This window comes from Protopterus annectens, chromosome 8.part0, assembly GCF_019279795.1.
Source record: "Protopterus annectens isolate FY-2018-M chromosome 8.part0, PAN1.0, whole genome shotgun sequence".
Taxonomy (NCBI): Eukaryota; Metazoa; Chordata; order Ceratodontiformes; family Protopteridae; genus Protopterus; species Protopterus annectens.
The window spans coordinates 1,189,282,440-1,189,309,287 of NC_056741.1; the positions used below are offsets into that span (position 1 = coordinate 1,189,282,440).

At 38.8% G+C, this 26,848-nt stretch overlaps 1 protein-coding gene across 2 annotated transcripts in view; it reads left to right on the forward strand.

The window, feature by feature from the left end:
* The window catches only part of LOC122809292 (E3 ubiquitin-protein ligase CBL-like), a 645,680-nt gene that overhangs the window by 550,344 nt on the left and 68,488 nt on the right, over positions 1-26,848 (forward strand). For both annotated transcript variants that reach the window (XM_044080672.1, XM_044080673.1), the window contains exon 10: positions 12,092-12,451. In XM_044080672.1, coding sequence (XP_043936607.1) covers positions 12,092-12,451 — 360 coding nt within the window. The remainder of the gene's footprint in view (positions 1-12,091; positions 12,452-26,848) is intronic.

Consider the following 26,848-nt stretch of genomic DNA (forward strand, 5'->3'; position numbering starts at 1 on the left):
GTCATTTAGCATGTTTTTTTGAATGGAAGATCAAAGCATGACCAAAACATCTATTTTTACAGCTTTACACCAGTCTTTGAGCATTTGCATAGCTGTGTTATGCTGTCAACAGTGCAGCAGGAATAACTTTATTTTCTTCAACGAGTGACAGTTTGTCAGGTGACTGCAGAGCACCACAGAGGGATGGATGTGCCCATCCAAGGTGGGAATGCATTCATTGATGATACTCCCTTAGGGGAGGCATAGTTCATACACAGGAGTAGCTCTCAGATATAATAAAAAAACATGGAAGGCAGGGCAGGGAACTGGGTGTGACATATAAATTAAAAAAAAATCCCCCCCAGGATGAAACTGAAGTGACCGAGCCTGCAGGATGTCCTTGGGATCTACAACTGGTCCTAGCAAGCAGTGTCAGAGTATGTCCAGGAGGGTAGGAGATAAAGCTGGTAGATCCTGCATGGGCATGGAACACTTTATATTTTGCATACCAGTAACATAGAGCTAGTCAAACCAAGGATGTGTTGTGACATTTGCATGTTTCCCCTACCAGTGAGTGACAGATGTGCTAAATCAGGGGTGAATTTGTGGTCACCCATCCATTCATCCAAATTATGTTTTAATAGCGTAAGGGAAGTACTTTCTTTTATGTGGAGAAGAATGTGGCTCTATAGAAACGTTACTCTATGAGATACGTATCTATCTTTACAACATGTACTAGTTATTTTGTAAAAGAGGCTGATATCGTTTGAGCAAGTGTTTACAATTAAACAGGACATGTGAATGTGTAATAGGTCTGACAGAATAGGGTTTGCTGAAACTCAATACATGAGGTGGGCATGTCAGTTGTCGTGCCCTTCAAGGAGCTTATATTTCTGCACTAAAGCTGTCGTAGCCTTTATACATCCTTTGACGGTGGCAATGATTGCCTTATGGATCTTTTCCACTGATGTCAGTGCCATAAGCTTGGTTTTGTAAAAGTTAGATCGGATGACATTGCATATTGATACTAAATGTTTATTCCATTTTCTCTTTACTCTCCGGCCAACCTCTTTATACTGGTCCTGTTAGAATTTTAAATATTCCGTATTAATAGTTTTTCCCTAAATATCTAGCCATTCATCCCTTGACATAATTCGTAGAATAGGTGATGGTGTTTTATTTTTATTTTTATTTTATTTTATTAACCTTAGATCAAGCAGTTTCATGGGCTTAATTCCCATGACTTAGTTGCTGCCTTCTCTTAAGGTTAATGCTCCCTTTCATTGTTGAAATCTTCATAATTTGACATGCAAGGTTTTATATGCAATAACCCCATTCATGCCCTTGAGCTCTGTTTTCATATTAACTAAATGGGCTTCCTTAACTGAAACCTTGGCTCAATAATCTGCCCATCAAACTTCCACTAAAATCGCTCCCTTGCAGATATGGTTTAAAAGATTCCTGGCGTACTGACAGACATGGAGTACATGGGGTTGAGGTTACAATAGTGGGTAATTGTGGCTCTGATATCCACCCTAAGTTTGCCCTAACTAGGGAAAGTGGATCCATCCTCCACTGTTTAGCCTGCTGTCCCATGCTAGTTCAAATAAAGTCTTGAAAGACAGGTACATGCTCTGATAGTGGGATTTCCGCAATATCAGAAGTTTCTACTACAGTAGTCACATTTCTTAACTTCATGCGGCAGGAAAGGTAAAGTGTGCATTGTCAGGGTAAAAGCATCACCAAGCATCCACAAAACCAAATCTCTCATACTCTGCAGATCTACAAATCACTTTCTGCGTCTTCTTTCTTCATGCAGCTATAAGGATCCTGCTTCTTATAGCATTAACTGCCAACTGGCAACTCCATGCTATTATAAATTTTTAATAAAGTCCTATGGATTAGACTGCTACAATGTTAGAAAACATGGAGGAGAGTATGTTACAGCTATATTTGTTCCCAGTTGCAGGCTTTATTTACTTTGTATGAAATAAAGCTCAAAGCTTTTCTTCTATTCCTTCTTTTGTAGCACGAGTTTTCAAGAGATTACAGCCAAGTGAAGCTTTAGCAGATTTAGTTATCACTGTTTTTGACTGCTTGCAGATACTGCCATTGCAGTGGCACTCCCAGAAGTGTCCTAATATCTTACTGTGTTTCTTTGTTAACTTACATTCCTTGATATATAACAAAACAGGAAACATTTTATTAGCCCATGTCTTAACTGTCATTGTTTAAATAACATATAAAACCTCAAACATTGACAGAAAGTCATAAAACCAGCTAACAATAAACTGCATATGTTGTTTACAGCAGCTATGAGTAAGTGTAGTGGTCTCTTCATTGCTAAGCAACAGAGTTCAGCCCATGACTAACTGTAGACTAGAATTGTGGGTAATGTAGCTCTCTCATGAATATAAAAATGATGTGCTATAATTTTTGATTGTGCTGGAAACAGCTGTAAGGTATCATCTTCTGCAGTTAGAGAAAGATGCTTCTCCTTTAGGGTAGGAAGTTTCTTCAGCAGCAATTCATCTCTTCGTATTCATGTGCATACTTTTTGCGTATATGTGTGCTACGTTTTTTCTTTTCTTCTTTTTCATCTTTGTGTGTATATGTGTGTGTGTGTGTGTGTGTGTGTGTGTGTGTGTGTGTGTGTGTGTGTGTGTATGTGTGTGTGTGCCTGCAGGTGTGTATATATGGGTGGAGGTGCGTTTGTGACTACATTCTTTCCTAGGTCATGAACAAATGGATTGTATAAAACTAAACACAACAAAGTAACCGGCACCTGCAAATGCAAATACTTAGTATGCAGTTTACATGCCTCAGGCTTGTAATCAAATAATCTACTTGGCATGGATCAGCAGCTTTCAGTGCATGGGAGGTTGTGTTAGTGTCAGGAAGAGAGGTTTACTACTGGCAAAGTGCCTCCCTAGCATCACTGCACACTAACATGCATGCGTACGTATACATGTAGATAGCATATGTTCACACACAGATAATCTGGCATGTACTGAGGCTGCACCATATAGCTGCATGCTGAATTATTATACTGCAGAGTTGCTTCTAGGACCATGGGACTCAACAGGTTTAAAAATCAGGAGTGATGATGCCATAAAGCTGCTCTATGCATTACAATTCAGGCCTGACATTTAGGGATCAGATATTCTATCAGCCATTCAACGAGCAGAATAAATGAGAGCTGGACCTGCCTACCACTTTGTTGGGAAATATTTTGAATTAATGAACAGGTTTTTATTTGCCATAGATTCTGTGAAATGTGGATTAACCATCTGTTCTTTGACAGATATTGGAGAGTTCTTGGAACTTGACTAGTACCGTCTCGTCTACTTGTATTTTGTATATGTAGAGCAGGCATATGTCTGCACACCTTGAAATGCCTTGAGACATGTACTACAATAGCACTTGATCTTTGGACTGCAGTTGCATGCTACTGAGTCCATGTATTTTATGTACAAAAGTTGCACCTACATTGTCAGCGTTATTTCAAATGTATTAAAATTGAGCATCCTGTTTCCCTTGCTCTTTATGATCTTTTTTAGACAGAACATCATGGCACAGAAATATACAGTTTGGGAAAGTGGAAGTTTTTATTGTTATTGTCTGCAGATTATGTTGTCCTCTTAGCCTCAGGAAACTATGAGCTTTAGCATGCATAGAAGAAGTTCACTTCTAATAGTGAAGCAGTCAGAATGGAAACCAGCAGCTTCAACTAAGATCTCATAATTCTCTCTCTAAAAAGAATAGATTGCCATCCAAATTGGGGGGGGGGGGGGCAGTTTTCTCAAACAATGTAGTTTAATTATCTTGAGATTTTCTAAATGAGTGAAGGGTGGAGACTGGGCAATTAACCAGAGAGTGAGTGGAGCAGAGGTAGTACTGCAAACATTGTACCAAACTGTGGTGATTGATTAAAATCTGCAACATAGGCTAACACTTGTCAGTTTACTTGTACCCATCCTCAGTTCTAATCATGGGTTTTGAGTAGTGACTGAGAAGATGATATCATGGATAGATATAAATAACAAAATTAAAGCTGGTCATCACCTATATCCATCAGGTCTATACCGTCTCCCAGCTTTCAAAACCAGTTTGAATGACTTCCTAGCTAAAATCTGACTGTTCTTGTTCAAAAACAGGATAAACTATATCCCTAAATTGAGCAAGTACCTTTTCATTCTTTATCCCTCATGACTGTCCCTTCTTCACTTAATTCCTTATTGCTATCTAATTCTCTTTCCTGACTTTCTGTCTAGCTATAACATAAGCCTTTTTTCCTCTGACTTCATATTGCAGTTCCTATTTGTATTAGACTAACTTACCTTCAATTTGTCTGCAAACTGTTTAAAATTTCTCTAAATATTAAATGATTGCCATATATTTTGTTTTGATTCATGACCAATGTTTTTATATTATGTCTAATTTGTTATAATTATTTAAACTGCAAATGTTTTTGTTTTATTTTCAAAGAAGGTAAAATTGTTGTTCTTAAAATATTTTGTAGTAATTTGGAGCTTTTCTCCATGGGCATCTTCTGAAATTGGGCTTCTACTCAATCAGACTTTCTTGGTAATCAAATGTCAATAAATACATAAATAAGTAAATCAATCAATTAATAATATTCCCTGTAATACTCATCACTTCTGGGACTACTGCCTGCAAGAACCTAACAGTCAGCCAAATTCTAAAGCTTTACCTTCTCCCTACTGGCTTTGATTAACTCCTTCTATCTCTGACTTCAGGATATTGGTGGTATAGGAGGGATACTGGCTGACTCAATTTTCAGATCTCTTTACCATCAGTTTATGCACATTTATTACTGCACAGAGTCATTGACCCGATATGTCAGCCTATTTGCAAGAATCTTAAATAAGTACTCCATTCTTAAAATTTCTCTTTCTTTCTATTGTTTTCTAGTTCATAAGTGTCTAATACTGACAGTGATTGTAATGTGATTCAGGAAAGGAATACTTGTGCTGAGTATGATAAACCCATCCTGTATGAGATTTTCTATATCAGTACACTTTTTGCGTGGGCCAAGAGCATGATGTGAATCGCTTTGCACAATCTTCAAGAGAGATACATTTCTCCAAGATTGCATTGTCCAAAGCAAGGTGCATTCCTGGTCACATATCATTATGGAGTCAATCAGGGTTTCTGAGGACCTCCTTCAGAAATTCAAGCACTCCAGCAAATGCCCAAATGAGAAAAATGGTGGAGTGAAAACAGTCTGAGCTAGTCTAATGGCTTTCAGTGGTCCAATGGCATTAGGACTGTAGAGGTACCACTGCAACTTCTATCCTTGAAATCAGTTTTGACATAAGGTGCCTGGTGTGCCCCTTCTGAAGGCCACAATGCTCTCAACTATAGGCTTGTCCTCCTTGACCAAATCTGCTGCAACATCAGTCAGCTCTGTAGCTTTTCCAAGGACCCCCTATGACAGATGCTTGTTTCATATTTAGTGAAGGAGAGAGAGAGAGAGAGAGAGAGAGAGAGAGAGAGAGAGAGACAGAGAGAGAGAGAGAGAGAGAGAGAGATGTCATTGTTAGTCCAAGAGAAGGTTCATAAAGACCACTTTGAGCTTTTGCCCCATTTGCTGAAAAAACTAAGGCTTTTATTGTGGCCTCTTCTAAAAAGCCAAGATGCAAAATGCAAAGATGAAGCCATTATCTGCTAGCTTGCCTAGCCCTAGGCCTGATAGTTTCTCATTCCAGCCTTCTGCAAAGGCCTATATTAGCTGGCTTAGGACTTCATAGGTTTTCCAGATCGCAAGCAAATTACACTCTAAATCCTACAGCTGTTAAGTGTTCCTTTGAAGAAAGGAAAGATTAACCCTGACTTGGAAAAGTCTTTAGACACCCCAGAGTCAGACGTAGATGAGCTGATATATTTTCGTTAGATGTCCCCTCTCTATTTTTGTAAATCAGACATCAAGAACACCCCATTCTCAGCTTCATCACTAGAGGGCATCTCATTTGAAGACACCGATCATAAGTTGAAGGATGATTTCCAATGCTATTAATTCAGTAAATGGACATTTTGGTATAGAAGAAATGGTCCTTACTACATCCCCAAACTCAGAACTCTAAGGTTGACAGCATGGATGATCTGGCAGTAATCCTACTGAGGAACATAGTTTACAGAGGAGCAGATTTTAAAAAAGACATGCTGCATATAATGACGGAGGCTAGAAATCCTAAAACAAGGGAATTATACCAACCAGAGTAAAAGAGATTCTCCCACTGATGTTGCCTTAGAGGCTAGGACCTTAATTTATCTTGAGCATCTCTAATTCTCAACTACTTGTCAAAGCTTTACAAATTAGGACTTTGTTATGCCTCTTTGAATGTATTTTGGCCATCTCAGCTAACCTGCCTTTAGAACCTGTACTTTATTCCTAATTGCCAGTAAGTCATCTCAGAATATCCAAAGAGAAAATTTCCATACCACAGGACCTCAGCTTTCTATTGTAGCCCTGGCAGCCAATGAACTTGTGGCTTCTCTTCTCTTAAAATGCCTCTCATATATGGTGTCATTTTCAGTGGCTATGATATGTGCCAGAATAATTTTTTACACAGTCAGACTTGCAACTCAGGTTGTTACACAGAGTGACTATGACCTTGAGGAAAACTGACATTCACAGTCTTCCTCAAGGACACAGCCACTCTGTGTACCAAACTTTCTTTCATGCCAAGGTGGTGGCAGAACCTTTCCTTGTATCAGGGTAATACAGTCAATCAGAACAAAGGGGATAGAACCTTACAAGATCTGGATTTGCTTATACACCTGAGATTCTGTCTACACAGAGCTAAGGAAGTCAAAACATCAGACCAGCTATTTGTCTCCTTTGCAAAGGGCAGGGAGAGGAAGGCAGCTAATATGCAAACCCTATAAAAATGGTTTTCCCAATGTATTAAGTTTTGTTACTCCTTTCATAGAAAACTTGTGACCGGCCACATTAAGGCCCATTAGCCATCACAGCAGTCCTCAGATAGGCTTCTGCCAAGTGAGTTTTACAATTAGTTACCTTGCCACTTAGCTACACTTTTTTAGATATTAGAGTTTAGGATTAGCATCCAGGACCAGGACAAGGTTGCCATGGCAGTTCTCCTAATATTCATTCAGGACAGCCACGCACTGCTTCTGATATTCTGGAAGTCTTCTTAGAAGTGAAGACATTAACAATGCATATTATAATAAACAAAGCACAGTTGTTAGAAGTTATGGAGAATAAGTGCAGCTACCCTGTGAAGGAAAGTACAGTTGTGGTAAGGAACTTACCATAAATGTAGATGTTTGGGTATATTCAGAGATGGAGTCCCTATTCCCTCCCTTGATTCCCTCTCTTGGTTATCCCATGATTGGGATGCATACCCTTTTCCCTAATTTTCTGCACTTTCCCTCTCTTTTCCCACCGGCTTATCTCTTTTCTGCCTAAAATCCAGTGGGACATAGTTGGGCATCATGGGTGAATTCTCATTCCTGCAGATAACCCCTTTGGTCCATTTGCACTGTAGGGATTGATTGATTGATTGGTTGATTTGTTTGACATTTTTTTACCAGGAAAGTCTGACTGATTTCCTAGGATTTTATTTTCAGCAGAGGCCCTAGGAGAAAAGCTACAAGATACACTGTAATTAATAATAATTTACAATATAATTCTTATACAAATAAAATATACATGTCAAAAATTGCACTGGAAGAGACATGCCAGACATTCACAAATGCAACAAAAGTAGGAACTCCACCACAATCCTGATTAACTACCTGAATAGGAAACATTGGAGGACAGACAGCACAAGGGGATGCACAGGAGCAGACAAGAGCATGAAGAAGGGAATCAGTGTGTGCGACAAGAGTAGCAGACTTGAGAAGAGTGGAAAGATGCAAGGAGCAATAGAGGTGCAGTCACATGAAAGTATAAATAAAAATAGGGGGGAGAGAAGGCAGAGCAAGCATAAGTGAGGGGCAGAGGCTGTTGAGGAGGTAGTCAGAGGTGCAAAGGGTGTTGTAAAAGGCTGTTGTAAAAGGTAGCCAAGGCAAAGGGATATAGAAGTAAGTGGTCTTAGAGCAGAAACCAATCCATGCTTTGCTTAAGAATTATTTCAGTGCATATTAAATGAGAGAAAGTCAGTTATTTCTAATATTTGTTAGAAGATCTAAGACAATCCCTTGTCCAGCCAGGGCAAGACAGATCAGAAGATGGTATTGGCTGATACCCCTGTTATAGCACTGATGTCATGACTTCTGATTGGGTGGAAGTTTGCTGAAGCCAGTGGAGGATAAGGTATCACCCTAAAAGTAGGGCTGGCCATTACAGTCCTGCAGGTAGGAATGCCAGAAGTGATAGCAACAAAGAATATTTACATAAATGTTTAAAAATATGGCAAGTTCCTAACAAAATGGTACTTTCCTTCATAGGGTATTTATACTTATATTCCATGGCAGAGTGAGGAATTCTGCATTCCAGCCAAGAGGAATTCAGACAAGATCTACAGGTCCCCTGATCTGGGAGGAGATGGCAGAAGAGATATGGGCATTTGATGAGGATGCATTCTGGGATACCTCCTTTAAGATATGTACTAAAAGCAGTCCAGTGGGAGATGGCTCATGGCAGAGTTTATAGACATGTTGGCGAGACTGTATCTGTCATCTTGCTGGGGGATAGCTGTCGATCTCACACCAGATAAGGTGGAGACTGTTGATAGGATAAGGAGATTCCACCGGTGCTGCTTATATTGATTGCAGTATAACAATAACAAAGTCTTATGCTGTGTAACACTTGGTGATAGTCACATCTGTGTTTGTTGTTATTATACCCTTGTGAACAAGTAAATAAATGGCTGGTCCAACAGCCTATGTGGAAGCATCTCACAACACCTTTCTCACCACAGTATGGCTGTACTTTAACTCCTCCCATGCAGATCATTATAATTCTCCTTCCACATATCAACTTAGTTTTCCTGCAGTACAGGATGACTGCGTTGTAGTTCCCCTCACATTACGGAGAGCTATGCTACAACTCTTCATGCAGTGCAAATGTGTTATATTTTCAACTCTCATTGCAGCATCCATTACTGAAGCACTGGTGTACTGTAGCTGCTCATAATAAAGTAAGAAGTGCTTGGCTTGCTCCCATAGTAAATTGTGACTGTTCTAAGGGTCTTCTTAAAGTATAGAAAGGCTGTCACTTATACGTTCTTTCACAGTTCAGTATAGCTCATCTCACCATGTTGAATGCTTGTGGTAGAATGACTTTTGTTCAATGAGGTGGTACAATCTTCTTTTACTATTTCCATAGTACAAAATAATTTTGCTGTAGGTAATCCATTGGGGCAAGGCACAGTAACGTGTTTTCTTACAATTGTTATAGCTATTCCCACAAATATGTGGTAAAACTACTCCTATAGTATTGAGTATAATGCTATACATCTCCTGACAACTTATTTTTGGCTCTTTGTGATGGTGGAGAACATTCTACAACTCTTTCCTTTCAAATGAAAAGCATGCTATAGGCTGCAAACTACTTTAGAGATGTACTTCAATGTTGCAGATTGAGTGTACTGAAGTTTACACCGCAGTACAGGAAAGCTTTGCTAATGTTTCACCTCAGCTCAGTCCTGTGGAAATATAAAAGGAAATGATACTTCATGGACACACATGGACATCAAAAGATGAGAACAGTGGCCACCATCCAGTGTCAGTGGCATCATCATGTCCTCCCTATTAGCATCTGCTTTAAAGAGAAATGCTTTGCTTTGGAAATGAAATGATAGAGAATAGGAAAGAAAAGGTGAAGGAAAAGAACTCCAACCACTGGACATCTCTCCTGCAGGGAAATACTGGCAGTTCTTTTGCACCAATTTGTGGGTGTTGCACTGGATTGCTGTGTTGTCACAGGATCCATTAGAGATATACGGCAGAGGACCATTTTTTTTTAAAATGAGAGACTACTGATGACCACTTTTAGGTCACTCCTTTAGCAGAACAAAAGGACTGGGTTGTTACTACCTACTCCAACACAGTACAGGATGTCTGTGCTGTCATCTGGCCACAGTAAAGGAGGGCTGTGCTGTTCCCTGGCTGCAGTAAAGGATGGCTGCACTACATATCCAAACTTAACATTGAATGATTTTAAAATAGCACTGATTATAATGCAAAATATTGGTATCATAGCTCGCAGCGGCGCAGAGTTCGTGGTGGTGCAGTGGTAGCATTGTTGCCTCACAGCAAGAGGTTCTCCTGTTCGATTCTTGGCTGGAGCGCCTTCTCTGCGGAGTCTGCATGTCCTCCCTGTGGTCGAGTGGCATCCGAAAGACATGCATGAATGGGCGTGCCTTTGTTAAAGGTTGGGTATCGAGCTGGCACCTCGGCACCATAAAAATCTACTGCCAATCATTAGCGGACCGGAGTTCTGCTGTTGCGACCCCTAACCGGGAAAAGCTGAAAGATGAAGAACAACAACCTTCGCCTGTGACTAAGGAAAAATTGTTATAGCTGTTATTATTTTTTTTCCTGCTCTTATTGAGCGATTTGATGTATTTTATTACATCATACTAACAAGAATAAAACCACTACTAAAAAGATGAGAAGGTAATTCAACATTTCAAGAATTCCTTGGTGTTGTGGTTGCTGTATGATAACATTTTAGGAGTGCAGTTAGGCTTGTATGAAGAGATGTGCAATGGAGGTATCTGCAGTAATGAAAACATCTTCATGACTACAGGTCTTTGGCAACAAAAAACTACAAATAAGTTCAGAAATGTTTTTAAGTCATTAGCAACCTAGAGCCCAAAAAGTACAGAAAAATAAGAAAACAGTTTTAATGTTAAATAATGAAATACTTTTAGCGAAGGGACATTCCAAAACAGGACTGTTGAGAGTCTAAGTATTTAGAGAACTCTCTTCAACTAAATTATTTTATTTTTAAAACAAAATAAATCCGGTTCCAAATTCTCCTGCTTCGAAAGAGAGACTGACTACAGATCATTCTTTTAATAGGGTCTTACATCTGCAGATGGTAGAAGTAGATCTGAAGAAGTCTACAAGGATGAAATTGCTTATCCCAGTAAGATCTGTAATAGGAGTGATCTGTAGTGATTTTTGTGATGCTCTTCTGAATTATTCAATTTTTCCAAACTTTCTAGTAAGGAATCATTGTGTCATTTTAGGATTCTTCAGGAGGCTTGCTTAAAGGCTGCAGAGCTTAGCATCATATTCAGTAGTGGATCATATAAGTTGGTGCATTGATCTTCATGACTAAACATGCCCTTTTGAATTACATGCCCTTTAGAATGCCCCCTACTAATTTTGATGGGCTAACATTGGTCAAATTTTATATTACTGTCTAATACTGTCTTTAGATCTTTAATGATGGTGTAATTTCATATGACATGAACATTTATTTTGTAATATGGATGCATTATTTTAACATATCTCATGATGCTACATTTGCTGACATTGAAACTAAGAAGACAGAATTTCAAGATACATAGCCTGAAACTGAAACGATGGTCATCGTTTTCTTGCAATGTGGATGAGAAAATATAAATAAAGAAATCAAAAACAACGGTTTACTTCTCCACAATATACCAAGAAACACAAACAAGAAGTAATGAGGGAATACAAAATATAAATAAAAACATGCCAGCTGCAACATAGCACAGTACTGAGAGATGGTAAAGTTATAAAGAAACTACTGAGAGATAAAAAGCACTTCCTTTTTATATCTGTGATACTTAATAGTAGGCACACTCTGCAAACAGTTCACAGCTTGATATAAAATTGATGGTTTTGCTATCCTAAAGCCTTATAGGAAGTTGATCATTGCCAATCTAGAATTGTTCACACAGCTTATGTATCATATGCCTGATCACAAGTGAACCCCATAAATCTTTGTAAGTGCAACTGTTAAATAGCTCCACCAGCTACATAGTCAGCCATCATAAAAGCAAGAGATGCACAGACCTTTCTTGTCAACCAAAATATCATTTTCTCCTATTTAAACATAAGTGCAGTTTATCATTTTTTATGTTTGCTTGCAAATGATCAAAGTAACTTTAAGCATTAAGGTGTTTTACTTTTACTTTTTTAGACAGGGAAAGCTTTTCAGCTCTCACCACCAAGTCGGACTTTGCCACCTCCACCTATTCCACCTCCACCTGTGCCTGAAAGGAATTTGTCTAATCAAGGAGATTCATCCTGGATCCGATCTCGTCCTTTACCAAATATTCCCCTGGGTTCTACATCACAGCCACAACCACTTGGAGCTGCAGCCCAAAATTCAGCAGCCGTAGCAAACCAATCATTAATATTGTATGGCTCTGTGAATTCTTCCACAAATCAGTCACCATTCAAGAGCTGCAGGAGTGAAAAACAAAAGAAGGTAAAATCCTTCAACGGCTATCCTCATTCAGAAGTAATGCCTGCCTCAGTCTCTGGAAATTCCACAGAAGTAAGTAGGTCAAATTGATCACTTATATTTTAATGTGAAGATTTAACAATATTCAACAATGTGAATATGTATTTTTGTCAAACACTAACAATAACGGAGAAACTGGAAAAAAAATATCTTCCAAATCCTTATCCATTAGCTGGCTGTCTTTTTTTTTGAGAAAGATACTAGTTTAATATCAGATCAATTTATATATGACACAGAACCTTCAGTCAATTACAGTCTAATATAATAGGCATTTACATGCACATATTACATCATCCTCTAACTGTATGTTTTTTTTTTATCTCACTCTGTATATTTCATAATGCAGTATATGTTTGTATTCTTTTTGTATTTTATTTATTCATGAAGAAGTCCTCATGAGCAATAGGGATGTTTTAAAACAGAAGAATTCAACTAGTTCCTTGCATGATAATAAATAAATGCTGACACAGTCAACTAAGAAAAATAGGTTACAGTAGTAATTAAAGTTCAGTACAAAGTATTGTACAGTGGCATTCTCAATATATTTAGAAGCTGGAAGAAACACATAATATATGTATTGAGTTTCATAGATATGGTATACAGTGAATTGAGCCTGTGCACTTTAAAATGCACAGACACAGCTTATGTGAAATTCTTAGAATAAGGTTTAGCAAGTCTTCACTTGAGAAGTGGTACTGTGTAACAAAGCTGCCTACAGTGTGTGGAACATATGCAAGATGAATAATTCAAAAGGAATAAAGGTACTAATTGGATTGTATATTTATACCTTTATCTATATACAAGTATATATATATACATATATATATATATATATATATATATATATATATATATATATATATATATATATATATATATATACACAGACACACTATGTTCATAGGTTCATAGATTAGTACTAGGCTAACTGTCTTTGTGGGCTATTCTAAACCTAGCCAATTACTCTATGTGAGAATCAAGCCCTGCATCTTGTGTATGTAAGGTAAACACCTTAATCATTATGTCAAACTCCCACATGCACACACATATTGTGTTGCAGTTTAAAAGAATACAGCCTTTAACAGTTCTTCCAATTTAAACAGGTTTATTTACAAGGAAAATGAAGTAGTGCAGTACAAAATGTGTGTGCCTATTATGAGGTGCATACTTCTCAACTTCTTAAAGCAAGAAATCTAGACACAGCCATAAATAAAGGGTGGGGGGCAAAGGCCCAAAAATAAGGACAAGTTTTAAATATTACTTTTACAAACTTAGAAAGTTGATAGAATAACATGTTTTGCATTTGCATGAATTTTATTAATGGTTTGTAGAATGAAACTTAAAAGTCTGTCATTTTCTGACTTTAGTTCTCAATGATTTGTTAATGCTCTGTCAGAAAACCACAATTGTATGAAAAACAGACCAACAATATGAGGCCAGAATCTGGACATTCTGAGAAAATCTGGATAGTTGAGAGGTATGGTGAGCGGTTAACTGAACCAACAGAAATTCAACATTTACTCTCTGTTTCACAATTCTGACAAAGTATAAAATACTCCACCTCACAGTGGCCCAGAGCGAAACATTACTTGCAGAACATCAGTCTCTTTATCCAGATAAGCAAATATATCAAGTAATTCCATAAGACTGTCTCCAGAATGCAGGATACAAGTTCTTATCTCTTCCTGGATTTGGGAATATCCTTTAGACTTTTCCTTTCAGGCACCCATTTTAACAGTTCTTGTCACTCCCTAAGCCTCTTCTAGGACACATCTGTCAAGTCAGGAAAACAATTAATGTCTAGCAAGAGAACGGGCCTGGAATAGGTCTCAACTTCTTAGAGCAAGACTTGTGGGCAAATTTAAACATAATGGGGGACAAAGGCCCAAAGGGAGCATGGCATCTTGTTAATGGTGGTTTCAGGGCAAAGAAATCAAAGGTAGGTCACCAAACTACTTTCATCACTTTTAGAGATTGCTTTTTTCTCCACTATTGTGCTTGTTGGTATATATAACATGGTGGGTTCATGGAGGCTTGCCCCTTCAAAAAACGTAATCTTTTAATGTTCTCCGAAGGTGGCTTTGGTAAATTTCCTTTGAGTTTTTTGTGTTTGTTGAACCTGCCTTTGAATCAACATATATCCAGGCTCAAAATAAGCAACAGATTTTACACATTGCTCTTATCAACTTACAAAGTTGTGAGAATAACAGGCATACAGATACGTAAGCATTTTCTGAAGGATCTGAAATGTGAAACTCAAATGTTTATCATTTATTGACTGTAGTCCTCAATAATTTGTCAGAAAACCACAAATGTTATATGCTACAACTGAAATTATAAGGCACAAATCTGAGCATTCTGAAAAATTCAGGAGAGCTGAGAGATGTGCCTTATATAGCTATACCTTCAGCTGACTCACATTAACTGTGTGCCTGAGTCAAAGCTATCTAAGGCTAGCTAAGGCATAGTGTTTCCTAGCATCAGTAGGAATACTGTGTGCCTCAATATCTATATTTTTGTCAATATATATATGTATATATATATATATATATATATATATATATATATATGTATATATATATATATATATATATATATATATATATATATATATATATATATATATATATACATACATATAGGGATTCTGTGTGCCTCAATATCTCTATGTCAGTAGGTAAATACATATAGAAATACTGTGTGCCTCAGTATCTCTATCTATGTCAATATGTATATACATATAGGAATACTGTGTGCCTCAGTATCTCTGTCTATGTCAATATGTATATAAAGATAGGAATACTGTGTGCCTCAGTATCTATACATACATCAATATGTATATACATATAGGAATACTGTGTGCCTCAGTATCTCATTGTATGTCAATATGTATATGCATATAGGAATTCTGTGTGCCTCTGTATCTCTGTCTGTGTCAATATGTATATACATATAGGAATACTATATACCTCAGTATCTCTATCTATGACAATATGTATATACATATAGGAATACTGTATACCTCAGTATCTCTATCTATGTCGATATGTATATACATATAGGAGTACAGTGTGCCTCAGTATCTCATTGTATGTCAATATGTATATGCATATAGGAATACTGTGTGCCTCTGTATCTCTGTCTGTGTCAATATGTATATACATATAGGAATACTATATACCTCAGTATCTCTATCTATGACAATATGTATATGCATATAGGAATACTATATACCTCAGTATCTCTATCTATGACAATATGTATATACATATAGTAATACTGTATACCTCAGTATCTCTATATATGTCAATATGTATATACATATAGGAGTACAGTGTGCCTCAGTATCTCTATGTCAATATGTATATACATACATGCTTTCCTTGAATTATGTCAGATTAAATTTTAAAATAACAGTAACGCATTTTGTCAAAATCATAATTACTAGAAAATATCAGGGAAAGTACCTTAAAAAGTCATTTTTGAAGGGGTAAAGCCCTTACTTAAATATACTCTCTATGCACGTAAAACCAAGTAAAAAAAACATGTACATAGAATCACTGTTGGTGAGGTTTCCATTTGTACACTGGTAGTAATTATCTGAAAATAACACTGATTTCTATTTTAACAAAAGGCTAGACATACATCTTCATACGTTAAAAACAGAGAAACTAGTGGTCTTAAAACTTCATTGATGACCTCAGTCACAATAATTTCCAGAAATCATGAAACCCAGGTAGTGTTCCAAAGCAACAAGACTTTATTTGTCACAGACAAGTGATCCTCTATAACAAGATCAGTTGTCTGCGATGAATAAAGGTGTAATGTTTTGGAACACTATCTAGGTTTCCTGATTTTTGGAAATTATTGTGCTCCTCAACTAAGTTTTAAGACAAATAGCTTCTCTCTTATTTATTTTTTCTTCAACACTTGTGGTGAGGTTGTAACTAGACAGATTCCTGTGCTTGTTCATTTTTTTACATCTTCATACATTAGCACTTGTGTGTTACAGCACTAACACCAAACCACTCCCTGCAAAATGAGATTTCAGCCACATGAGGATTCTAGTACATGAGATTTATCCATGTTTTCAGTGTTTTGTGATTCAATCCTCAAAGAGGAAATCATATAAAGTGTGTGTGTGTGTGTGTGTGTGTGTGTGTGTGTGTGTGTGTGTGTGTGTGTGTGTGTGTGTGTGTGTGTGTGTGTGTGAGTATGCATACAGTGCAAAGTCCCTCAAAATATATCGTAAGTTATAAAACCTTCTGCTGCTCTGGAAAGAGTACAGATGCTCTAGAAAGTCTGGGCTAAACTTACCTTAGAACAATAGGTTCAACTATTAGATGTGGACAGCTCAGCTGGACAATTGTGTTAGACACTGAGTAAAAGTAAAAAAGGTTCACAGGAATGGGTAATGATGATAATAATAGTAATAATAATAATAATAATAATAATAATAATAATAATAAAATAATATCTATTTGTTAACCAGGCAAGCCCACTAGACATACAATCCCTTTTCAGGGACGATACAGGAAGGATCTCTGATTAAGTGACTTGCTCAAGGTAACACAGTAGATAAATGAGGTTGGAGGGAATCAAACCTTGTACCACAGGATATAAAGCTTGTAGCCTTAACCTCTGTGCCTGTGCCAGCTGAGGAGCTGTGTCTATGAGAAAAGATCTGCGAAGTTCCTGTGCTACAGTAAATGAGCCACAGATCACCCTTCAGGAGATTGTAAGAGAACTTTTAGCCTGCCCTGATAACTAAGGTTCTTAAAACCAGAGGTTTTTATTGGTAGGAACCTCTGTGGCTTTTTGAGTTTGTCAATATTGTGATTGAAGCGCATCCCTAAGGGAATGTTGCACTGTATAATGAGTTTTGATTACACTAAATACAGGGAGCAAAAATAACTTTCAATCTAGATGAAATACCTGAGTTTTGTGAAGTAGAAGGATCTCTTGACAGCAGTTGTAACATGATGATCAAACGAGAGGGAACCATAACCCAAGTCCCAAGGTCTTGACTAGCTTTTAAATTAGTAAGAGTGTGTTAACTGTACTGTATATTGAGGGTAATCGATGTTTTCCAAAGGAAACAATACTACACTTTCAAACATTCAATTTAATCCCATTATCCACACACTACTTATGAAATAGGGTAATGTCTTTTGAAACGATACAGATATTTGAGGGAATGTGACAATTGCATCTAGTTTACAGTCATCTGCAAATTTAGATAATCAGAGATCATGTTTATCAATTCTGAGATCAGAGAAGTAAATGCCAAACAGTACAGATATTTGAGGGAATTTGACAGTTGCATCTAGTTTACAGTCATCTGCAAATTTAGATAATCAGGGTTCATGTTTATCAATTCTGAGATCAGAGAGGTAAATGCCAAACAGGAGAGGACCCATTACAGACTCATGGGGACTCCACTGGTTACCTTAGCCCTTTTTAAAGAGGTACCTGCCACATAAACTATGTGTGCCTTTCAGTCAGTTGATTATCCATCTTATCACATAAGCAGCTGTGTTTAAGATGGATAGTTTGCTTACATTTCTGGCATGAGTTATGGTATGAAATGCTTTGGTCAGATTGAGATATAATTTATGAATGGACGACAGCCACTGTCATCCCACTACACAAAGGTGGAGCATCCACTAACCCAGGCAGTTATAGGCCGATCAGCCTAACTAGCCTGATCTGGAAGCTATGGAACGCATTATCATGGACCTTATCAACAAGGACATTGGCAACCTCCAAATGCTTGACCCCACACAGTTTGGTTTTGTCAAAGGGAGATCATGCCTGCTAAACTTGGTCGACTTCTTCGAAACAGTTACCAAAGCCATTGATGAGGGGAAGATGGTGTACACTGCCTACCTTGACCTAGCCAAAGCCTTTGACACTATTCCCCACTCAGGCATAATAAATAAACTCCTATCTGGGCATCAACCCATATGTTACCAGATAGGTAGCTAACTTGCTCACTGATAGAACCCACTCAGTCAAAGTAGGGGAAGCCACCTCAAGTGGTAGGCCCATAACTAGCAGTGTACCCCAAGGATTGGTATTGGAGCCTCTACTGTTTGGGATATACTTTTATGAGGTGCAAGCCAAAACCAGTGATCTGTGGCTGACCAAGTTTGCAGATGACTGCAAGCTGGATGATGTCTTAAATTCCCCTATTGATGTGAACATCCTCCAAGAGGGCCTTACCCAAACTCATGACTGGTGCCAGAGCCATGGCCTCAAACTGAATGCTAAGAAATGCATCATTAACCCCTTTGGAGAAAATGCCATCTTCACTAATTATCACATTAATAAAAATGTACTATGCATTCAATCAGTCATGATGGACTTGGGCACCCAGGTTGATAGCAACCTGACTTTTGACCACCACATTGCCTCTGTTGTACGGAAGACTTTCTACATGGCCCACCTCATAAATAAGGGTATTTCATCCAGGAACAAGGAGGTCATAACAGCCCTGTACTCCTACCTTATCAGACCCATTATCGAGTACAATGTCCACATCAGCATGTACTTTACCAAGCACATGCAGCAGTTGGAGAGACCACAGAGGTTCTGACTAGGAAAAGCCAGGGTTTCAAATACCTATCCTTATAGAGATAAGCTAAAAGCCCTGTTCCTCTACTCAGTCTCATATAGACTGCTCAGAGGTGACCTGTGTCTGGCATACAAGGCCATTTCAGACCCAGTCTTTATGGAGTTGCTGTATATCCGTAAGACAAACTCCACTAATGCAACTCGCATGCAAGCCCTTAACCTGGTCTGTGACATTAGTGGGACTTGTTGCCGTGATAGATTTGTGTCCCAAAGACTCCCCTGCCTGTGGAATAGACTCCCCCATCCATGTCAAGCAAAGTACCTCTCTAGCCTTCTTTAAGAGGAACCTGGATGACTGGATGGGAAACAGAAAATATACTCCTGGGATCCCACCCCCTGTGTCCCTGCTGGACAGGGGAAACGGGTGCTGACTTTGAGGGACATGGGTGAAATTCTTGACTAGGCTTATAAGGGCCTCTGAGCCAATAACATAGTATCATCCTATGACCCTATGAACCTATGACCAATCTTGATAGCTTGCATGACCCTCTCAAAGAAGTAAACAATGTTTAATAGGCATGGACTCCCTTTGCTGAGATCAAATTGTTATAAGCCAAGCTAGCAATATTCTTAATATCATAATTAATGAGACTGGTTGTGATACAGCCCATAGCATTACAGATCAGCCTAATGTGAGAATTTATTTATTTATTTATGTTTGGTCAGTGGTGTTGGAGGACCGGACTGGACTTGAGATGTTGGCTGGAGTCTGAGACAGAGTTGTGCATGGTTGAGGATCTTTGAGGCTTTCTGTGTCTCAACTGTCTCGGACACTGTGTTGTCACTGTTGTTAAATGTGTGTTATTTGTTTCTGTGCTTTTGTTGTACGTTGAGCTTGGAGGAACGTAGTTTCATTCAGCTATGCATTTTTGTGTATGGTCTGAATGGCAGTAAAGTTTCTTTGACTTTGATTGCTCTATAATTTCAAGAGTCCATGGTTGGGACCACCATTGTGTAGAAGCATTACCACAGCAACATGCTGCCAGGATTTGGGAACACAGCATGTGGCTAAGCTTAGGTTTTCTCTAGGTTTTCCTCACAAACACATGTAGTAGATAGATCAGAGAAACCAGATTGTGGTGTTTGAATAGGAGTTTTGGGGATGAAATTTGTGGTCGACTTATTCACTAGTATATTTGTAATTCCATAGGTATTAGGGTGGGTGCCACATTAAGAAAGAGTTCAGAACAATGCTGTGTTTTATTTCTTAGTTTTCTAGCACAACTTAAGAATGACTTGTAGCTTTACTTCACTTAAGAAGCTAATCTCTATTCATGGGAAACCTTCTTCTTCTTCTTCTTCTTTCGGCTTTTTCCCAGTTAGGGGTCACCACAGCAGATCATCTGTCCGCTCATGATTGGCAGTAGAGTTTTTTATAGTGTTGAGTTGCCAGCCCGGCGCCCAACCTTCCACAGAAGGCACACATGTACGCACTCATGCATAGGGCCAATTTAGAGTGTCCAATCCACCTACAGTATGTCTTTGGGATGCGGGAGGAAACCGGAGCACCAAGAGGAAACCCACGCGACCACAGGGAGGACATGCAGACTCCGCACAGAAGGCACCCTAGCTGAGGATCAAACTAGAGAACCTCTTACTGTGAGGTGACAACGCTAACCGCTGCACCACAGTGGCCGCCCAATTCATGGGAAACATTACTGCTCCTTATAGTGTTTTTCAGTTTCTTAGTGATATTTATTTTCTATCTTCTTACTTAGAAGGTGTAACACTACTCTACAGTTTAAGGAATATTTTCCTCTTGTTATAAGATGTAAGTCAGTTGACCACCAGGGGGTTGTCATCTCATTTTCATTATATTTGACTCTAGTTGGGAGGGCTGGATCTATGCGTTTGTCTAAGTAGGAATAACTGTCATCAGTGCAGTTAGCTGTTGTGTCGCTGTTGACAGTGGTGATGTCATGGATAAATGTTGAGATTTCTTCATATAACGCTATAAGGTTCACAGTTCTGAAGTATTTAAATACAGATACATTTGTTACAGGGGGTGTGGTGGCTCCAAGAATGAATGTCATGAACTTTTGGTGCAAATTAATTGGTGAAGGAGATATTAGAGAATGGCTCAATTAGAGGCAATATTTAAAAGGATCAGATCAAGAGTAATTTGGTCTGTAATGGTTTCACTAACTATATGGTGCAGGGAGTTCCTGTTTATTAAATCTGAAATTCTCTAGTCGTACCCTAAGCTAGAGTTATATTGCTCCAGTCTATAGTCGGATAACTGAAGTCATCTAGGTTTATGGAATTGTAGCTTATAGGATTTTCTTCTAAAAGTTCCAGGAATTTAACATGGAAGAGGGTCTGTAGCATTCTGTAAGCTGGAAGTCTGTCTTGTACATGGTAAACTGAAGTTCTAGGAGTTCATTTTGTGCGCCTCTGGGTATTGGTCTAGATTAGATGGAATTCTTGACAAATATGGGGACACCGAGGCAGTTTCCACCAAGCCTAAAAGCATGGTAAGGCAAAACACAGATGTGGAAGGAGTGTTTTATTTATATTTTAACCAAGCTTTTGTAACTATATGTGCAAGGGCATGTTCCCATTGCAGGAGTACCTTAAGGTCAGGCAATTTGATATTGAAAATAATGTTGTTGAAAACCCAACCTTAATGTGATCCAGTTTAGAGTTAGATAAATTTGTTGTTGGGATGTTTATTGGGTGGGACTTTGCCTAAAAATTAGACAATATTCTGCACTGTACAAAAGCTGATTGGCTGTCCCCCCTGATTTGCAGGCACCAGACAGATTTCTACCCTCCACCGGTGGTTCTTCTTATGTTGCATATGTACGTGGATTTATGTTTCCACCTCTGAGACACTAAGAAGGGACTGATAGATGTGCAGTACTGTCTATGAATGGCATTGCTGCCAGTATGGAGGACTAGGTAACTTTTGAGTTGATTGTGCTATGCGGAGTAGAAACTCTCTATGAATCCATTAGCTAACAACATTAAATGCTGACTGTACCATGTAAGGAGCCATTAGTTGCAGCACACAGTACAGCAGCAATAAAAAGCTGACATATATTTGTTCACTGCTTATTGTCCCATGGAAAATCAGTAAACAAATAAAAAACATTGTTTTCATAACATCAAAATACAATTAAATAATTCCTATGTAAAAATCTACAATTTCAAGCTCTTTGTTTTCTGACATAGTATTCTGTAAGGAAACAGCTGCAGGCACCAACAATCATGCACAGACATAAACTGCCACAAAAGTTATAATAAAAAGGGCTAAGATTTGCATTGCATTCCTGATCTTTATAATTTGCATAACAAAACAGTGCTGTCAACAGAGAGTAGTAGTTTGTATGGCAGTGGTGGTATAGCGATGAGTGTAACTGCCTTCTAAGCAGTTGATGTGGGTTCGATTCCCGGCCAATGCAGGAAATCCGTACATTTAGGGATGAGAGGGTGGCCTAATGGTTAAGGTGTTTGCCTTACAAACACAAGGTGCAGGGTTTGAGTCTCACAAGGGATAATTGGCTAGGCTTACAATGGCTCGCAAGGGCAGTTAGCTTAGTACTAACCTATGTCTATGTCTATGACCACATACTGTAGCCTTATTAGTTATCATCTTTAGGCACGGTACTCCTTTATACTGTAAGTGAAGGGTAGAGAGCCACAACATAGGAGTGTTACAGATATGCTAGTGTTAGAAAAAAAAGTATAGTATGAGCTGGTTCAGTGAAACAGAAATGAGGAACCAGCTCTGGATACATTTCAAGTCTAAAGTAAATTTATTTAAGGCAGAAATAGTATCTAGGTTGAAGGAGAGGTACAGCCACATGTCATTCTACAGATATTACCTCCAAGTGGCAGCATATAGGCAGTAAACAACAGTGAAACCCTAAACTGAGCCCTGTGTTAGAAAGGAGCATTAATTACTGTCACGACCTTCTGAGTATGACTGGAAGAGCAAGAGGCAAATCAATGCCACTCATCATTTTAGATACCATCGTAATGACTTAAACAATAAAGCATAAAATCATATTGTGGTCCACCATATCAATCCTGAAGAGAGATCTAAAAGCACTGGAGTCAAAGGGCAACAATGAGCTATGGCCATAAGAAGATCATTAAACACACTAATAAAAGCAGTCTCCATACTATGCTTTACCAAAAAATAAAACAGGCTGGACTGGATCATAGAGATGATTAATGTATATTTAAGAATTCATTTGTGCACAGATAACCATATAAACAATTTACTAACAAATGGAGAGTTTGACATTGTTATGTAATTATCCAGGTTATCAGCATCTAAGCTAGGAGTTTTAAGTGACACCCAGGCCTTCTTTAAAACTGATGAAAAGATTTTTAGAATTTTATTCCTAATCAGTAAGTTGGTGATCTGTTAAAAGACTAGGCCCAACACCAACAAGGAACATCCTACACGCTTGGTTGGATGAGGGTGGAGTCCACAGGTGGACAAATGCATCCTGGAAAGTAGGGCAGTAAACTCATCATAACTGGGAATATTAAATTCATAACAAGGACAAGACGTGGAGTTCTCAACACGATCAGCAGCAGCTCTTACAAGTGCACCACGACCCACACTGGACCTGATAGAGATGAGCTTAGAGGCAAAGTATGAAGCAATAAATTCACACTCCTTTACTGGTCAGTTTAGCACTTCTGAGATCTCTCAAGACAACAATAAAGACTTCTTCTGGGTGACTGGTCAAATAATCGAAAAAAGCTCACATAGCAGAATCCCATCATCTCTCCAGTGTGCATGTTCCTGTCTGTGCTCTAATCCTCATACTGTTTTTCTTACATCATGAAGATTTTTACACCAGTTCTCGTGGCATCAGATGGACACTACATAAACAGCTTACAACCAGGATGCGAGGCAATCAACCCTTATTACATACCTCAACGGACTCATCAGTGTTCCCAACACTTAAGTATTGCAAATGTTGATTTAAAGCAGATGTCAGTGAATCAGATAGATCCATCATACAGTGATTTGGGTTATGGGTAGATCAAATGACAAACTATATCACCATGTCACTCACTGATCTTTACACCAAGCTGGAATACATACGCCCAGGTAGGTCTTCCCAATGACCTAAGTGATCATTCACTAATTTATATTATTAAGCATAAGGCAGAAACCCACTGCAAGACTATGTACAAAACAATCAAATATAATAAAAACTTCAATCCTACTAACTTCCTAAATGAATGAACTTAAATTAGTCAACTGTTCAATCCTAACAAATCTACAACTAGATGAAGCCATAAATTTCTGAGCATCCTTGACTCCCATGCTCCTGCACATACTATAAAGACTAAATCTATTACTGCTCTATGGCTTGCAAAGGAAACTAAGATAAAAATCAAACTTAGAAATATTGCCGGGAACTAATGGCGAACAGCTAAAGCCCCCATTGACCAAGTGAGATATCGTCAACTTAGAAATTATACAAAAAAATCATTTTGCTAGACAAAAAAAAAAAAATGCTACCAGAACCTCCAATTTAAACACCAAAACAATCACCAAAAGTTTTGGGCAGGTATTAACCAACTTCTTCAGCCAGGACAATCTACTACCCCAACCCCATCCAACTACACCCATAAATCCCCAGAAACTGTTGCCACTGCCTTTATTAACTTTTTTCACTGAAACTATTTGTCTTTAGCTAACCAACTTGCTCCTACCCACTCTAACTCTACCACTAACACACCCTCTTCTCATCCCCCTTTAACTTCCAACCTGTCTCTACCACTTTTATCTGATCCCTTATCAAAAAACTAAAACCAACCACCCTTTCTGCTGACCTCCTTCCTGCAGAGTACCTACAAAAAGCTGCCGACACCATAGCATTCCCCATCTCTATCCTAATCGATAGAACACTAACTGATGGAACTATCCCCTCAATTTGGAAAATGTCCCATGTTATCCCACTCCACAAAGGTGGAGGTTCAACAGAACTGTCCAGCTACAGACCAATTGCCATTCTCTCACCACTAGCCAAATTAATGGAGAAGTGTGTTCATAAGCAGCTTATGGACTATCTCATTCAGAACAGTCTGCTTGCCAACTCTCAGCATGGCTTTAGGCAACATCACAGCACCACCTCTGCCCTCCTTTCTTTTACAAATACCATATTCCAAAACAGGAACAACAACAGGCTATCTTCAGCCCTATTTCTGGACCTGTCGAATGCCTTTGATATGGTCAATCACAAATTACTCATCCATTCCGTAAATTCCATCTCCCTAGATAACCATGCTATTCAGTGGTTCCTAACCTATCTGAATGGCAGACAACAGGCTGTATTATGGCAGGGCAAACTGTCCACCCTTCTACCTCTCACACTTGGTGTACCTCAGGGCTCTATTCTAGGTCCTCACCCTTGGTGTCCCTCAGGGCTCTGTTCTAGGTCCTCACCCTTGGTCTCCCTCAGGGCTCTATTCTAGGTCCTCACCCTTGGTGTCCCTCAGGGCTCTGTTCTAGGTCCTCACCCTTGGTGTCCCTCTGGGCTCTATTCTAGGTTCTCACCCTTGGTGTTCCTCAGGGCTCTATTCTAGGTCCTCACCCTTGGTGTCCCTCAGGGCTCTATTCTAGGTCCTCACCCTTGGTGTCCCTCAAGGTTCTATTCTAGGTCCTCTAATCTTTTCTATCTTCATCAACAATCTTCATACTACATCCCTGATGCAACCTGCATTCAATATGCAGACGATTCAACCCTGATCTGTATGGCCTCCTCCCCTTTAGACCTGCAAACCTTAACACAAAACACATTTAACACAATTGAAAACTGGCTCTCTAATCACCATCTGTTGTTAAATCCCAACAAAACTAAACTGCTGCTCTTTACCCCCATCTGTAGATCCACTCCATTTTCTTTCTCCATAACACCCAACAACGGTACCTCTATCTCTCCAGATGACCATACTAAGCTTTTAGGAGTAATAGTGGACAATAATCTCAAATTTGATCTGCATATCAATAAAACTATAAAAAACATTAATAAAAGCTTGGCTCATTATATAGAGGCAAACATTTTCTAACTCCATTAGCTCGGACTGCAGTCACCCGCTCACACCTACTCTCTACCCTTCTATATGCCCCCCCCCACACTCTCCAATTTGAGGAAAGCTGAACTCAGTGAGCTCTCTCACTGGTGCAGCCATAGTGCCAGATTTGCCATAGGCACAACATATAGGGCACATCACTGTCAAAACCTCAGTCTTCTCAGGTGGCTAGAGCAGCCTAGCCTACTTCTGTTCAGCCAGCTTATTGTAGCACACAAAATTCTGTACCACCCTGGAAATACTCCGGCACTCAAAAATATCATAAAGCCATACAGTAATTCAAGGCAACTACGATCATCCGATAAACTATTGGTCCAAACCCATAAAGCCATTAACTCAGCTGGTGTCTCCCTGTTTGCCAACGTCGTTGGTAAAACTTGGAATACACTTCCATCTAACTTTACCCTCAAACCTTCTTTAAGTCTCTTCAAAAAAGGTCTCAAACAGTATTTTAAAGAGCACTGGCTTTGTCCCTGTACTAACCCTGATTAATCACTACTTATTCAATGCCTTATTTAAATCAGTATTGTAGGCATCTCTTGCTCATAATAGCTTGCTGCAACCTGTTGTTTTTGTATACTGTTACACACTGTCTATATTGTGAGTACCTACTAGAGGGCTTTGCAAATATGTTTGACTCATATCTGTTATGTTCTGTCTGTGTTATCTGGAGCTTTTCTCCCCGGACCTCCGCTGAAAATGAACATAAATCCAGTCAGACTATCCCGG